At 39.1% G+C, this 15707-nt stretch overlaps 1 protein-coding gene across 1 annotated transcript in view; it reads left to right on the plus strand.

Annotated features, from left to right (window-relative positions):
- ABCA13 (ATP binding cassette subfamily A member 13) overlaps positions 1 to 15707 on the plus strand; it is a 262933-nt gene that overhangs the window by 187608 nt on the left and 59618 nt on the right. Inside the window, 1 exon segment of the mRNA XM_029233962.1 lies at positions 1356 to 1465. Coding sequence (XP_029089795.1) covers positions 1356 to 1465 — 110 coding nt within the window.

Raw genomic sequence — 15707 nt, forward strand, 5'->3', positions numbered from 1 at the left:
TCCAAGTCTCTGAAATGATCCAAGATGCATTTACCTTTGGGTTCTCTTCATTAGGCTGTTTATGAGCATCTGAGTTTAATGACTTAGATGTAAAGTCCTATGCAAGAGCCTGCACAAGAGACGGGTGGCTAAGATGTGTCCCCGTCCCTCTAGGAATTAATAATCGGGTGGGAAATGGGAGATCACAAACATACACAGTGTTGCGTAACAGCAGGGCAAGGGTCAAAGGTACAGAGTGAATCACCTCGGAGCTGTAAGTCCAGAGAGGGGGCCTCGAAGGAGGAACGGGAGCATCGTGGGAGTGGGGAAGGCAGGGCGTGTGCAGAACTTTATGAAAAAGGACGGTTCAGCTAAACTTACGCCTAAGCCAGGAGGGTAGATAGAGTTCAGATAGGCTGATGGCTTGTACCTGGGATAGCAGCTCAGGTGTGGTCTGTGACACGAGTGACATGGGACAGGACAGGTCTGCAGCAGGATGGACCCCTATATCAGAGTGTGGGAGAGACCCAGTCAAGGTGGGGGAAGCATGAGTGTTGAAGCAGGTGGCACCTGGAGCTACAAAATAGGGTTCTGTGATAATCAGGTGGGCTTGGCCAGAAGAAACCCAGAACAGTCTCTTTTCCAGGGTTCAGGGAACCAGGAAGCCAGCTTAGGTCAGGAGACATCGGGAAACAAGTGTTCTGGAAGGAGATCAGTAGGAATGAAAACGTCTCAGCTTCCACCACAGAATCCCCAGCTAAGGATATCCAAAGGTTCAAGGTAGAGGCTGGGGCCGTGAAAGAGCGAGGCCATTGTTTCCTCCACGGAATGTAAGACAGAGTGAAGCAGGAGATGTGACCTGGTGCTGAGCGAGAGTATGGGAATAGAGGGCCTTCTTGATTAGTGTCAGCGTTAGGCTACAGTCGGAGTGAGAGGAGAGAGCCAGAGAGACTGAGAGATTCAGAGACAGAGACAGAGAGGAAGGCAGGGGAATAATAATGATAACGATGATGTGACTCCTAAAAAATATTGTGCTTACCAGAGGGACATAGTTGGGAGCCTGTTGGATGCACCCTGGATAGGACAGGAAATTTCAGCATAATTTGTGGTAGTTGGCCTTTACTTCTCATCCTCTTGTGTTTTTCAGACGTGAATTTGCTTACTCGTCTGTGAATTAACACTGAAATTACACCACTCAAATGCCACGGTGATTTCAGAAGTACTGCATGAGCTATAAAACGCGTTATACATTTATTTTATGATTGTAGAAGTCTACAAATAACACAAACCAAAAATATCAACTCAGAGTTGGGTGAAAGCAAGTGCTGTTTCCGATATCATTTTGATTTTATGGTTTGTTTGTTTTCTCCTCTCAGTGCTTTCGGCTTCTACAGGTGAACGGAGCTGGGAAAACCACCACATTCAAAATGCTGACCGGGGACCTGCCTCCGAGCTCGGGACACACCATCCTCAGGACTCCCATGGGGTAAGATTTAATCAGATTTAATTGTTTTGCTGCCTGTAGAGATAATCATCAAGGCCAGAGACCCCCAGCCTCCCTTCAGTCCTGTGCACTAAAGTCAGAGGAGATCATTTCCCTCCAATTTACTTTCCAATGACCACTCCTCACAAGGGGGAAAAGAGCCTCCAGATGGGAATGAAATGAACTTCACGTTTCTGGCCAGAGGGTAGAGGAGGTGTTGGCAAAAGCTGCCCAGGGCTGACCCCTTCCAGGGGCGCCGGCTGCTCTGCCCCATGAACCCAGGTGAGCAAGGAGTAGTCAGGGGCTGGTTCTTCTTGCTTTGCCATCTGTTGGAGCTTCAGACACCCTCCCTCAGTGCAGGGACCAGAAGGGGCATGGTGGTTTCATCGTTTCCGCACCCGGACCTCATCTTTCGGGCAGTACAGCAGTTTTCCAGCTAGTCTTCCAATAGCGTGCCATTCGTGTGCGTCCCAATCCTATCACTGTTCCCAAATCCCATCCTCTACCCCGCTCTTCTGATTCTCAGTGCTGTGTGATGACGTCCTGGCCTCTATCTTTCTGCTTTTCCTACTATAGTGAATTCATTGTAACTTGATAACAGATTTTAGAAATCTGTCGTTGAACTGACATAAAGAAAGAGACATGCCTTGTGCTACATTCTCTGAAGGTCATGATATAAATAGCCACCAAGTCCTCAGTGCTGGACTTGATTTCACAGTCTGTCTACCTGGGATCCTCGAGTTACTCCTAAGTAGACTTGGAAGTAATTTACTTGAGATTTTTCTTATATAGGTTCAAATACAATAATTGAAAAAAGTTCAAAAATATCATAATTGAAAAAAGTTCAAAAATGTCATAATCATCCATTAATTAGCTGATTCTTTGCATCAACAAATAGTTTATTGTCCATCTACAATGTGCCAGGCACCAGGAAGACAGAAATTGTTCCTGTGATCCTAAAACCCAGTGTTAATATTCGTATGTCTCCTACTAGTTTAATTTAAACATGCATAGATATCTGTGTGTATATATCTAATTTTATCTATTATCTGCGTGTGTGTGTGTATGTATGTGAAATGTAGGTGATTAAATATGTAGAGAAATGTGTATTTTAAAATCAGACTCGATCATAAAGATCATTGTGTAGACTTCATTTACACTTATTGCATGAACATTTCATAATCCTCTTCAACAATATTTATTAAAAGATTTAATTTTTTAGAAGCCTGGTGGGCATGCCATTTCATTGTTAGATTAATTTGCATTTTCTTGATGACTCATGAACTTGACGGAGCACTCTCCCCACATTTAGCTGTTGCCCGGGGTTTCTTTCTGCCAGTCGACTGTCATGACCATTGTTCTTTCCTTATAAGGTTGTCTTTTTGTTACTCATTGTGTACGAGTTTTTAATACATTCAACTAGTAATTAATCCTTTGCGTGCTTTATATGTTTTAAGTATTAGCTTCAGTGGTACCTTGTATTTTAACTCTGTTTTAAAAGTTTGTGTGTGTAGAGGTTCTCAGTTTTGATAAGACTGATTTATTCTTTTTTTTTCCTTTGCTATTTCTTGCTTTTTAAGTCTCAGGAAATTCTCTTTCTAAAGTAATAAAACTATTCTCCATAGTTTCTTTTCAGAGACTTCTATTCTGCATTCATGTTTCTAATTTATATGGAGTTTATAATTGAATATTTGGTGTAATGGAAAAACAATCTGATTTTTTTTTTTCTAATCCCGAATTCCAGTTTGCCTAAGGCCATTTTTACAGCTATGTGTCTTTTGTCTGTCAGTTGGAAGCATCTTCTGCTCTGTTCCGAGTGCTCAGCCAGGCTGGGACTCAGCTTTACCATCTCCTGCTTCAGATGCATCCTGGTGGGTTGCACCACCTATCTGTCTTCCTGGTTTTTCATTTCCAGGACAGTCTGGATTACTTTGGGCCCTTTACGAGGTATTATTTTTAGAATCATTTTGGTAACCTGTATAAGAATGTCAAAATATTTGAATCTTGATTGGAATTGAATCAAATTTATTTTATAATTTGAAGAGATTTGCATCTCTATGATATTTTGTCTTCCTTATCCTTAAGTCTGGTAGTTACCCATTTATTCAGGTCATTTAAAAAGCATCAATTCAGTATGTTGCACTTTTCTTTATAGAATCCTTGCATATCTATCTTAGATTTATTCATCCTGATGAATTTGTCTTCATTAGGAGGTAATTCATGTCTTAACTGTTTATTTTTTTGGACTTTCTTCTTTGTTTTTTTCATGGCTAGAGAATTTGCTGGTTTACCTCGCGAGTGAGTTTATGTGATTTTACTCTCATTCTCTCTTTTGCTGTCACCTTCTGTGTATCAGTTTGCCGCTCTTTCCACTATTTACTCCCTAGATCTCTCGTCCAGGGCCAGGTCGTATGTTGAAAGTTTGGGGCTCCCGTCCTGCGGCCACAGGTGGATGGCCCATGTGAGTCCTCGCGTCGCCAGATCTTGGTCTCACTCTGGGACCTGGCCTGGAAGATGAGCAGCCTCCACGTCACCTTCTCAGCCTCCTCCCGGGAGAGGTGGGGCTCTAGACCCAGGTGTCACACACTAAGCTGGGCTCTGGTCCCTCTGCATCCCTATACGAGTGCATTTAGTCCCCGTTACCTCGCAGGGGCCCGATTCCTAGCTGCTGTGTGTAATTCAGGTCAGAACGCAGTGACCAGTGGCTTCAGACCCTACGTCCTGTACTCTCTTGTTTCTGATGCACAGAGATATTTATTTTTGAGTGTGTTTTTCTATTCTACACGCTTGTTACAGAGCAGTGAATGAAGTAGATAAATATCTATTAGTCATTTCTTTTTAATTTAAGTATAGTTGATTTACAATGTGTTAGTTTCAGGTGTACAGCAAAGTGATTCAGTTATACGCATATATATATATATATATATATATGTTTTTTCAGATTCTTTTCCCTTATAGTTTATTACAAACTATCGAGTATAGTTCCCTGGGCTATACAGCAGGACCTTGTTGTTTGTCTGTTTTATACATAGTTGTGTGTTTATGTTAACCCCAAACTCCTAATTTATCCCTCCCCCACTTTCCCCTTTGGTAACCATAAGTTTGTTATGTCTGTGGGTCTGTTTCTGTTTTGTATATAAGTTCATTTGAATCATTTTATTTTTTTAATGTGGAGAAAAAAGTGTAAAGCATTGTGTTCACAATTCTCACTGGAATTTTAATTGATTTTATGTTGCATTTATAGATTAATTTGAAAAGAACTGGCATGTGAATGCTGTGTCTTCTTTTCTGCAAACGTATATTTTTCATTCACTGAAATAAATCTAATTCCTTTTAAAAAATATTTTAATCCATCTAGGATACAATGCTTATCCCAGTAATTCATGAAACATCTCCTTTTCCTCCTGTGGTAATGCCTCTGATTCCAGGTTCCTTTTTGCTTTCCCTAAAACCGTTGAAACAATGTTAAATAGCAGTGTATCTTATAACTCACTTATTTTTTTTCTTTTGGTTTCATTGAGATATAATTGACATAACAGTATAAATTTATAAACTATATATGTTTAAGGAGTACAGCATAATGATCTGACTTACATACATCGTGGAATGATTATCACAAGTTTAGTGAACATTCATCATTTTATTTAGGTATAAAATAAAAGAAAAAAACATATTTTCCTTGAGATGAGAACTCTTAGGATGTATTCGCTAAACAACTTTCATATGTAACACACTGCAGTGTTAATTGTATTGATCATGTGGTACATTACATGCCTAGTACTTATTTATTTACCTTATAACTGGAAGTTGTACCTTTTGACGGCCTTCACCCAGTTCCCCTTCCCCCTATGCCCTCCTCTGCTAACCACAGATCTCATCTCTTTTTCTGTGAGTTTGTTTGTTTGTCTGAAGTATAATTGACCTGCAACACTGTGTTAGGTCCTGGTGCAAAATATAGTGATTTGATATTTCTATACATTACAACAGTATCACCATGATAAGTCTAGTTACCATCTGTCACCACACAAAGTTATTACGTTATTGTTGACTATATTCCCCACACATACATTTCATCCCTGTGACACGTTTATGTCACAAATAAAAATTTCTGATTATTGATCTGTCCTTATCTTTCTGTGGTATACTTTTTTTTTTTTTTTTTTTGCGGTACGCGGTCCCCTCACTGTTGCGGCCTCTCCCGTTGCGGAGCACAGGCTCCGGACGCGCAGGCTCAGCGGCCACGGCTCACGGGCCCAGCCGCTCCGCGGCACGTGGGATCTTCCCGGACCGGGGCACGAACCCGTGTCCCCCGCATCGGCAGGCGGACTCTCAACCGCTGCGCCACCAGGGAAGCCCTCTGTGGTTTACTTTATTTGCTAAATTTTATATAGCATTTTAAACTTATGATTCATCATGAAAATTAGTTTGTTGTTGAAAAATCTCATTTTAAATCCTCACTATTAGATTACTCCTGTTTTTAATTTTTGTTGTTATTTTGACAATTTAAGTTTTCTAATAAACTTATTTACTTAATTAAAATTTTTAAACTACTTACATGGAGTTAGAACTATCATTATCTTAATAGTTATATTTTTTCTCTTCTCTGTGCCTGTATAACTTGTGATTTTTTTCCTATAAAAATGTCTTTGTACTTCCCAGACTTTGACTATTTTATTTTAAAAAGAATGAAAGATTGAATTTATTTAGCAATTCAATTTCTTTTTCAGTTTTTCAGCAATTCAAATTTTTTCAGACAAATTTATTAAATTTTGTCATTTTTATTAACCTCTCTACCGTGCTTTTCTCAATCTAGTTTTGTGGTTTTATTTCTAACTTCTTGATTTGAATGATTTTTAAAATCTTTTTTTCTTTAAATAAAGTATCAAATCATTGTCTATAAATATGATTCTTTGTACAGCTTTACTCTGACCCTAAACATTTAATGTGTGATATTATTGCTGTCATTATTCTATAAATAACATATATAATTTTGATTTTGTCTTTCCAAAATTTACATAGAAGAATATTTATACTTACTCAAAATCTTGTGTTTCTTGGTTTAATATATTAAAAAAAATTCTTAAAAAAATTTTTATTGACGTTATAGAAAAGAACATCTCAATGAATCTTCACAAAGTGAAACCCTTTTGTAATCTGTGTCTCACTCAAGAAACAGCACAAGGCCCCTTAAATCCCTATCCAGTCATTTCTCCCCTTCAAAGGTAACTCCTATCCTGATTTTTTTAAATGTAGCTTAGTATATTTTTATAAGGCAAACTTTTATAACCAAGACTCAGGCCAAGACCCAGAACTCTGGCAGCTAACTGGGAAGCCAGTCAGCCTGCCCTGCCTCAACCACACCCCTGTACCGGAGGATCCCGTGCGGCTTTATCGCCCCAGAGTGTCCCTGGGCATCAGCGTTTGACCTTGCTCATTTGTAAAGACCTCGTAGGACTTTCAGACCCTCAGTCTACAGGTCCCCTCTTCCTTTTTTTCTTTTCTTTATAGTCTACCTTTGATCCTGGGCCATTGGACTCGGAGACCTGCCTGTGAACTGTGCTAATTGCACACAGTCGTTGAGGTCTAACATGATGCTCTGTCCTGTTTCTTGCAAGTTGCAGCTGGATCCAGAAGTATAATCAGGCTTGAGGTCTATCCTTTGACATAAATAAGCAGGAGGTAATGTTTCTGTTTCTTTCTTTTTTTTTTTTTTTTCCATCAAGAACCAGCTGATATCTGGTCTTCACTCCTTTTTTGATGTCTAATGCCAAGGTTAATGCATTAATTCATTGGAGATTGCAAAATGGTAGTATTCTAACTCTTATCATTTTGTTTCCATTTACTAGCTGGAATAATTTTATAAGGAGTTGCTGTCACTACATTTTATTTCACTACCCAGAGGTATAGTTTATATAAAAAAGGACAGATAAACGCTTGTTTTTGTTTTCCCTTTTTATCTACTCAGTTTTCAAGATAATCAATTGATTTCCAATCACCCTCAGAGGTGAAAAATTAGGAGTTGTTTGCTTGTTTGTTTTTGGTTGTATTATTCTGATAGATTTAAAATATATCAGAAGGTTACTTTGTGCTTCGTTATCCCTTTCACTCCTTAAGGGGGCATTTTCTTGCCTCTCCCCTTCCCCCCAGCCTGGTTTCGTCATCCTTGTACTAGGAATGATGATGGCTCAGACATGGAAGATTCAGCAAGGTCTCAATGTCCAGCAGCTGGCATGCACTCCTCACGTAAGGACTGTTCCCTTGCTTAGCTTCCGTGAGGACAGTCAGAGACCTGAAAGCATATCTGTCTTACTCCAAATTCTGCATGTTTAAACGTTGTGCTATCTGTTGGCTCTTGTTTGTTTGTTTGTTTTTAATTTAATTTTTATTTTATATTATAGTTGATTTATATGGTTCTTAACTGTTATAATCATTGCTATCTGTGGGCAGAGAATACAATTAAACTTCAGTGAGTCTATGACTATTGATAAAAAGTCAATATTTGGAACTACTTATGTTCAAGAACAGAAAATAGAGAGAACTGTTCAGTTGAGTGAGTGTATGAGCTCTGTGGGGTTGGGGTTGTAGATCCCAGCTACCATCCGGAAAGGGAACCATGCCACGTGCAGTTGAAGCTCTCTCAAGTGTTATGTTGCTGATTTTTCTCCACAGTTTTTGCTGATTGTGTGGTGCATTTTCTTTCCCCTAATTTCTCTTTACAAGTACATATGGACAAAAGGATCAGAATGTCAAAGAAAACAAAAGTATATGGTTTATTTTTTCAGCCCTGGAAGGCTGTTTCTCTCCTTAATAATCCCATTCCATCATTTGTCAAGTAATTGGAAAATGAAATTCAAATAGCTGGTCTTGAAAGGAAGAATAAATTTACATCCCCATAATGGTCTGTAAGACCTTTATTATGCTACATGTCTGTGTAATTAGTTTAATTATAACTAGATCACTCTTGCATTAATTATATTTTTAACACTGATTATTTGTAATGTTAATTGCACATTGGTATTCAAGGGATTAAATGGATAATTAGAACACAATGGAATTTTTAACTACTTAGAGAGTTGGTATGTATATTTCTGCCCAGGAACCTCATAACTTAACTGCTACCTAATTGAAACACAGCAATTCAGTCATTTGTTAGATTAGGGTTCCTTTTGTCTCTTGTTTGAGGACATGTTATTAATTTTTGTGAATGCTTATTCTCAAACCTGAGACTATGTCCTGACTATTCCAATTTGGTTTAAAGTATCACGAGCTCCTGGTATAACGGCAGTGGTCACAAATTGGAAGACCACAGGCCAAACCCACCTGCCCTGTTGTTTGGCGAGCACAGTGTTAAAATGCTCACCAGCTCTGTGTTAGGGGCTTGGCTTTCTCAATATCACCTAATAATTGTAACAACTTTGGGAAAAGGCTGTTACCCTAATTTAGCAAATTGGGAATCTGAGATTCAGAGGATTGAGTGGAGCGCAGACTTCCAGGGAGGGGCAGAGGATTCGAACCCATGTTCACAACGTACAAGTCACCAAACAACTGATAGTTGGGATTTAGGCCAATGATCGTGACACTGGACTAACAGGAGGACTGAGGTGCTGACTCAGAACCCAGCCGACCTGACTGGTCCCTCCTGAGAATGAGCTCGGAGGCTCATGAGATTTTGGAGGCTCCTCGGGGGGTGTAAAGCAGCTTTGGAACAAGGCCCTGTGCGTGTTGAACGTGTTTGTAAGTGTCATATCCCGTCAGCATTGTGGAGGCTGCATCAGTTTCTGCTGGTCCTACTGATTGATGATTATCCACAAGTAAATATTTACATGGTGGAAAAAAAAAGAAACAACCCCAAATCCTGTTTGCATTTTTCCTTTCATTTCACCTCTCTTATCTGTTCTTGATCCTAAGACCAACCTCCTTTTCCACACCCTAATTATTCTGATCTCAGTAATACCTTCTGATCCCAATAACTACATATATGTTTTTATATCTTAAATATATTATATATATTTATATATCACATATTAAATATACTTATGTATTAAATATATAGTATATGTTAAGATGTATATATTTAAATATTCCTTTCAGAAAGATATATACCAACACTTCTATCTTTCTCAGACATAGATACACTTATATTATAGTACTTATCTGAATATATACTCGTCATGAATTTTTTTTTTTTTTTGGTAAAACTCAGACACTTTTATTTGCACTTTAAAAAGTGAACAGGCTGCCCACAGAAATGGTTATGAAACTTGAAGTGTTTTATTTTGTACTTAAAAAGTGTAGGTCATTGATTCATCTTTATAAATAATTTCTCTGGTAACAGCAATTAACTTCTTTTAACCTCCCACTCAAAAACCTCACCACTTCATATATTCCATGTTACTAGTACCTTGGTAATAGTGTTACCAAATTTTCCTGAGACCAGTGTGTAATGTTTCTCATAGAAACCTAGTAATAATGCAAGTAAATATAAACATTCATTATTCAATGGGGAATTATTTCTGAACATTAATATAAAATTCTTAATATAAAATATGGATATATTTAAATGTGGAAGTTTTACATTTTTTTGTATGTGAAAATACTGAAATTTAAAGGCAAAAAACAGTGATCAAAAAAGACAGAGAATAGAGAGACATAATATATAAAGTAGTTACAAAGTCAATTAAGCAATATTTAATGACAGTTAAGGTGAAAGATTAGAATGACCTGAAAATGCTCTATTACTAGATGAAGGTTAAACCACAGTTATTTTATAAGTGCCTATCTGAGACCACAAGAAAGAAAGGGAATCCTGGTTCTATAAAGGAAAAAGAAGCTCGCAAAGTGGAATGATAGCCTGGGCTGGTGCTGTGGCTGCCTGACAAAGGGGCAGAGCGACTGTGGGTCTGGGAATTGGAGGCTGAGGTTTTAAGGTCCCTGAAGGTGAAGAGATGAGGCTGCAGCTTTGCACAAGGGGAAACTTTGAACCGAAACCCTGTATAAATCTAGCATCACTGAAGGGCTGCATCCTCACTGGTGCAATGGGCTCTTGAAAAAATGGCAGAGAAAGATGATAAGAAAACTTGTTGGTTTCTATTGAGGCTCAGAGTTTTAAAGGCAAGGTCTCCCCTGGATTTTGAAACCCTGGGATTCTACCTCCTGTGAGGAAGGGAGTCTGAAGATGTGGCACATGTATACAATGGAATATTACTCAGCCATAAAAAGAAACGAAATTGAGCTATTTGTAATGAGGTGGATAGACCTAGAGTCTGTCATACAGAGTGAAGTAAGTCAGAAAGAGAAAGACAAATACCGTATGCTAACACACATATATGGAATTTAAGAAAAAAAAAATGTCATGAAGAACCTAGGGGTAAGACAGGAATAAAGACACAGACCTACTAGAGAATGGACTTGAGGATATGGGGAGGGGGAAGGGTAAGCTGCGACAAAGCGAAAGAGAGTCATGGACATATATACACTACCAAACGTAAGGTAGATAGCTAGTGGGAAGTAGCCGCATAGCACAGGGAGATCAGCTCGGTGCTTTGTGACCGCCTGGAGGGGTGGGATAGGGAGAGTGGGAGGGAGGGAGACGCAAGAGGGAAGAGATATGGGAACATATGTATATGTATAACTGATTCACTTTGTTATAAAGCAGAAACCAACACATCATTGTAAAGCAATTATACTCCAGTAAAGATGTAAAAAAAAAAAAATTACTGTGGCCAAGGACCCTCATCTCTCCCTACCCAAGAATGTAACATAAAAAAAAAAAGAACATGGTCCCCGTGGGCACCTGGAAGAAGAAAACACAAAACTTATTTGAAAGGAAGCTCCCACAACTTACACTTTATGGGAATTTCAATTTAAAAAAGAGAGTGCCACTAAAATGGAGTTTGCAATCAAACATTACAAAACTCACAGAAAGTTATCCGCTGAGGATATACATTGATGGATATGACAAAGGGGAGAGTTGGCCTACTAAGAATCTAATACAATAGAAGTGCAACCTCACACAGAACGTACAACATGAAGGAAGCAACATGACATCATAAAAAAGAACAGATTTGAAAAAAACACCTTCTAGGATTGAAAAAGATGGTCATTGAAATCAAAAAGAAAACATAGTTCTTGTGTTGAAAACAAATAATACCCAGCTTATGAAAAATATGTGAAAGAGACATTAAGAAAGATGAGGGATAGAAAGAGAAGATCCAACATGTGTTTAATCAGATTTGTGAACAATAGAACAGGGAGAATGGAATAAAGGCACCGTTGAAAGAAATAATAGCTAAGAATTTTCCAGTACTAATAAAAAAGGTGACTCTTTAGGCTGAAAAGAACTATGCTTCTCAAGCATAACAGAGAAGAAGATATTCATACTTAGACATTTTATAGTAAAAGTGCAGAATTCCAAAAACAGAGAAAAAAAGAGAGAAAACACAGATCATCATAAGGGTGTGGAATTAGACTTGTCCCTGTTCAAAATAGTCATTACTAAGCACCCATGGCTTCTAAGCTTAAATTTAAATAAATTAAATTAATTTTAAATTTAATTTCTTGGTAGCACTAGCAACATTTCAAGAGCTTACAAGTTTCTTCTGTTTCAGATGGCACAGATGCAGAACATTTCCGTGGTTGCAGGAATTTCTGTTGGAAAGTGAGGAATTACACCAAAGGCACCTTCTTAGCAGTAGGAATATACACAGAAATAATGGAATAATAGCATGGATGAAAAAGCTGGAATTTCTGGACAGGTCAACAGTTATTACATCTAGGTAGGGAATTATCAATTATCATATTTGTTCCTTATTCTTTCTTGTGTTTTTCAAATCTTGTATCATGAGCACGTGTTAAATTGTCAGGTAATTAAATAAATAAGCAATAGGAAAACTCTTAAGACACAAGGCATTCTCTTCACATTTCAGACCAGCATTTTTGGAGCCTGCTCTGCTTTAATACGTGCAAGTGGGATGGGCTTTTTTTGGCCTTAGTTTCCTCCTGTCTTAAATGATCACTAACATAGAATTTGTGGGAGCAGTAAGTATTAAGTGCTGTAACACCATCAAATTGATCATATTATGGGTACAGCACTTAGGAACTGATAAACAGATTCCTCTGCTTCATTTAAGCTACTGCAATACCTATGTAAAATACATAGAGCTCCTTTATTGCTTATAAAAGCCTTATCTTCCTTTAGACTGACATGAATCCCAAATTAAAGTAGGTTAAATCATAACCACATCAGCTAGGAATTACATGAACATGCCTTTCTATTTTAAATTAAATGGCAATTTAACAACACTAATACAGCTAGGAAAACAATGAAGGAAATCCCTCTTTAATCTTACATTAAAGTTATTTTTATTCTCATAGTCTCAGTTTTGCAAAAGAAATCTATTTATCTAACTATACATATACATATGCATGCATACATAAATACATAGTTGCAATAATAGTATTATTTTGGAGCTGAGAATGTAATTTTTGTAATGAAAAATACCTTCAAGATGTAAAGGACTGCTGACCTTTCATACAGAGTGTGCAGCGGGATTTATTATTTCTTGATATAGCTTTATCCTATGCCAACAAAATTGCTCTGTACTCCTGGCCTGATGTGCCACTATAATTGCCTCATCTTGGGTAATCTCTGTGTTTCATTACAAATCTGTATTAGAAGAACTCTGAACGTCCCCTGGCAGAGCTGTGTCCTTAAGCATTTTGTTAATTAAGGGATAATGCTCACTGAAGAAGGACATTGGAGGCAACTGCTTCCTTTCTCAGACACTGAAATACAAAAGCCTGCTGGAGGTCTCTATAAATTGAGAATACGTTTTTTCTAAGGCTACTGTAACATAGAACCATATTTTCTTTAATAAATAGAATAGACTGCTAGGGGTAGGGGGTGGTCGGAACAGCAGCTTCGGGTATTTGATTTTCATCCAAAGAGTTTTAAATGATCAAGACAATCACAGAGGAACTCTGCTGAAGACTCTGTAATAACCTAAAATGGGAAAAGAATTTTAAAAAGAGTAGATACATGTACATGTGTAACTAATCACTGCTGTACACCTGAAACTAACACAACATTGTTAATCAACTACACTGCAATATAAAACAAAAAATTTAAAAAAATCACAAACTTACAGCTTATATATTGAGCTGTACGAGGGTTCAAATATGAGCTTCGAATATTAAACTCAGAGTTAGTCAACTGTCTGAGCTCATTCGCTCTCTGTAAACTGCCCCCCCTGCAACTGTGAACCCTTCTCCCCGCTGCTGGTCTCCCACCACATGGTGGCTGAGCCGGCCCCAGCATCCTGCGGGTTCTGTCTCTGCCCCTTCCTCAGCACTCTCTCTCTATGTTCCCCACAGGCCCCCTTCACCCGAGGAGCCCTGATTCCCCACCAATGTCAAGCACAAACAGGTCAGCAGACTCCCATTAGGGTGGTAGGATTATCCCCAGCTCCGTCCTAGGACTGGACTTGACCGTATCCCTGTTGAAATGCCCTGTCCCATTGTGTCTCACCTTTGGTCGTCCGTTTATTGGATGGTGAACTCCCTGATGAGTGTAGTTTTCCTCAATAAATGATCAACCGTTTCATTGTCCAGGTGGAGAAGCGGAGGCCAGGGAGGCGGGGAGACTTGCCTTAGTCGTAGAGTTTGAAGTGATACCCAGTGCCTATTCCCGCCCAGCTGCAGTTTGACATTTATGGAAATAAATTTTAAAAATTGTTTTTCTTTTCACAGTGGATATCACCACTGGTTGAATAACAGTATGTGTGTGTTTGCGTATGTGTGTAATATTACACTATTATATATGTGATAGTTTGCTAGGACTGCTACAGCAAATTGACAGACTTAGGCAATAGAAATGTGGGTGGCTTAGGCAATAGAATTTTATTTTCTCAGGGTTCTTTTTTATAAAAAAAATTTATTGAAGTACTGTTGATTTACAATGTTAACTTGCTGTACAGCAAAGTGACTCAGTTATACATATATATATATATTCTTTTTTCATATTCTTTTCCATTATGGTTTATCACAGGGCATTGAATATAGTTCCCTGTGCTCTACAGTAGGACCTTGTTTATCCATCCTGTATATAATGGTTTGCATCTGCTAACCCCAAACTCCCAACCCTTCCCTCCCTATTTTCTCACGGTTCTGAAGATGAAAAGTCCAAGGTCAAGGTGTCAGCGGGTTGGGCTCTGCAGAGACCTCCCTCCTGGGCTTGCAGACGGCCGCCCTCTTGCTGTGTTCTCACGCTGCCTGGGGCCTGTCTGTCTCTCTTCTTATAGGGACACCAGTCCTTCTGCTCCACACTTATGACCTCATTCGATCTTAGTTACTTCTCCAAGGGCCCATCCCCAGTGCAGTCGGCAATCCCATACTGAGGCCCTGGGGGTTAGGATTTCACATTTTCTACGTGGAGACAAGACATCGCTGCTCTGTGCCCCCAGCCGGCATCCCACAGGGCTTCACTCAGTCACATGGCAGATGGGGATAAAAGAACCATCCGTGGAGCTCTCTTCTCTCTGTCCTCCTCCTCCCTGGACCCACCATTCCCTCCTTCCCTCTTCTCCACTCACTTCTTCCTCTTTTCTGGAAAAGCTAAGGAGTGTGCACCACACAGAAGCCACATCCACTGGGAACTGAACAGACGTTGCCCTTTCTCTCTTTCTGCTTCGATCTAATCACGGTGTGTTTCACACTGTCACTTTAGTGCAGGTGACGTTCATACACACTTCATCTTTCGTCTGCATCAAGCCTGGCGGAATAAACTCGACACTCATAAACGTCTTGCAGTGCAGTGGTGAAGGGCAAAGCCTCGGTCCGTGCCTGACCACAGTGCGTGGGCTCTACAGCAGAGCTGGGCAACCTTCTAGAACAGGGGCCCACACATGTCATTCTTCACACCCACCCTCTGCAGCAGGAGCACTGGAAATGCATTCTGAGAGAAAACAAATAATATAGTTCTAAACACTTCTAAAGAACCACAAAATTAAGCCAACTAAACGCACACCACTTTTTTTGTTTAACATCCACATGGGAGCAGTTGACATTATCAACAGTCTGAATTCCCAGACATCCCTTTATGATTAGAGATGAGATGATGTTAGTTAGTTTTTCCTTTCTAGTTATTCCAGTGACTTGATCTCTACCTGGTGTGGTTGATTTTTGACCCTAGAGTAACGCACAGGAAGGCATAGTACTGACCTCCCCACCTAAGGAGGGATAGTCACCC

The sequence above is a fragment of the Monodon monoceros genome, unplaced genomic scaffold, assembly GCF_005190385.1.
Source record: "Monodon monoceros isolate NGI ecotype Baffin Bay Population unplaced genomic scaffold, NGI_Narwhal_1 Super_Scaffold_2, whole genome shotgun sequence".
NCBI lineage: Eukaryota > Metazoa > Chordata > Mammalia > Artiodactyla > Monodontidae > Monodon > Monodon monoceros.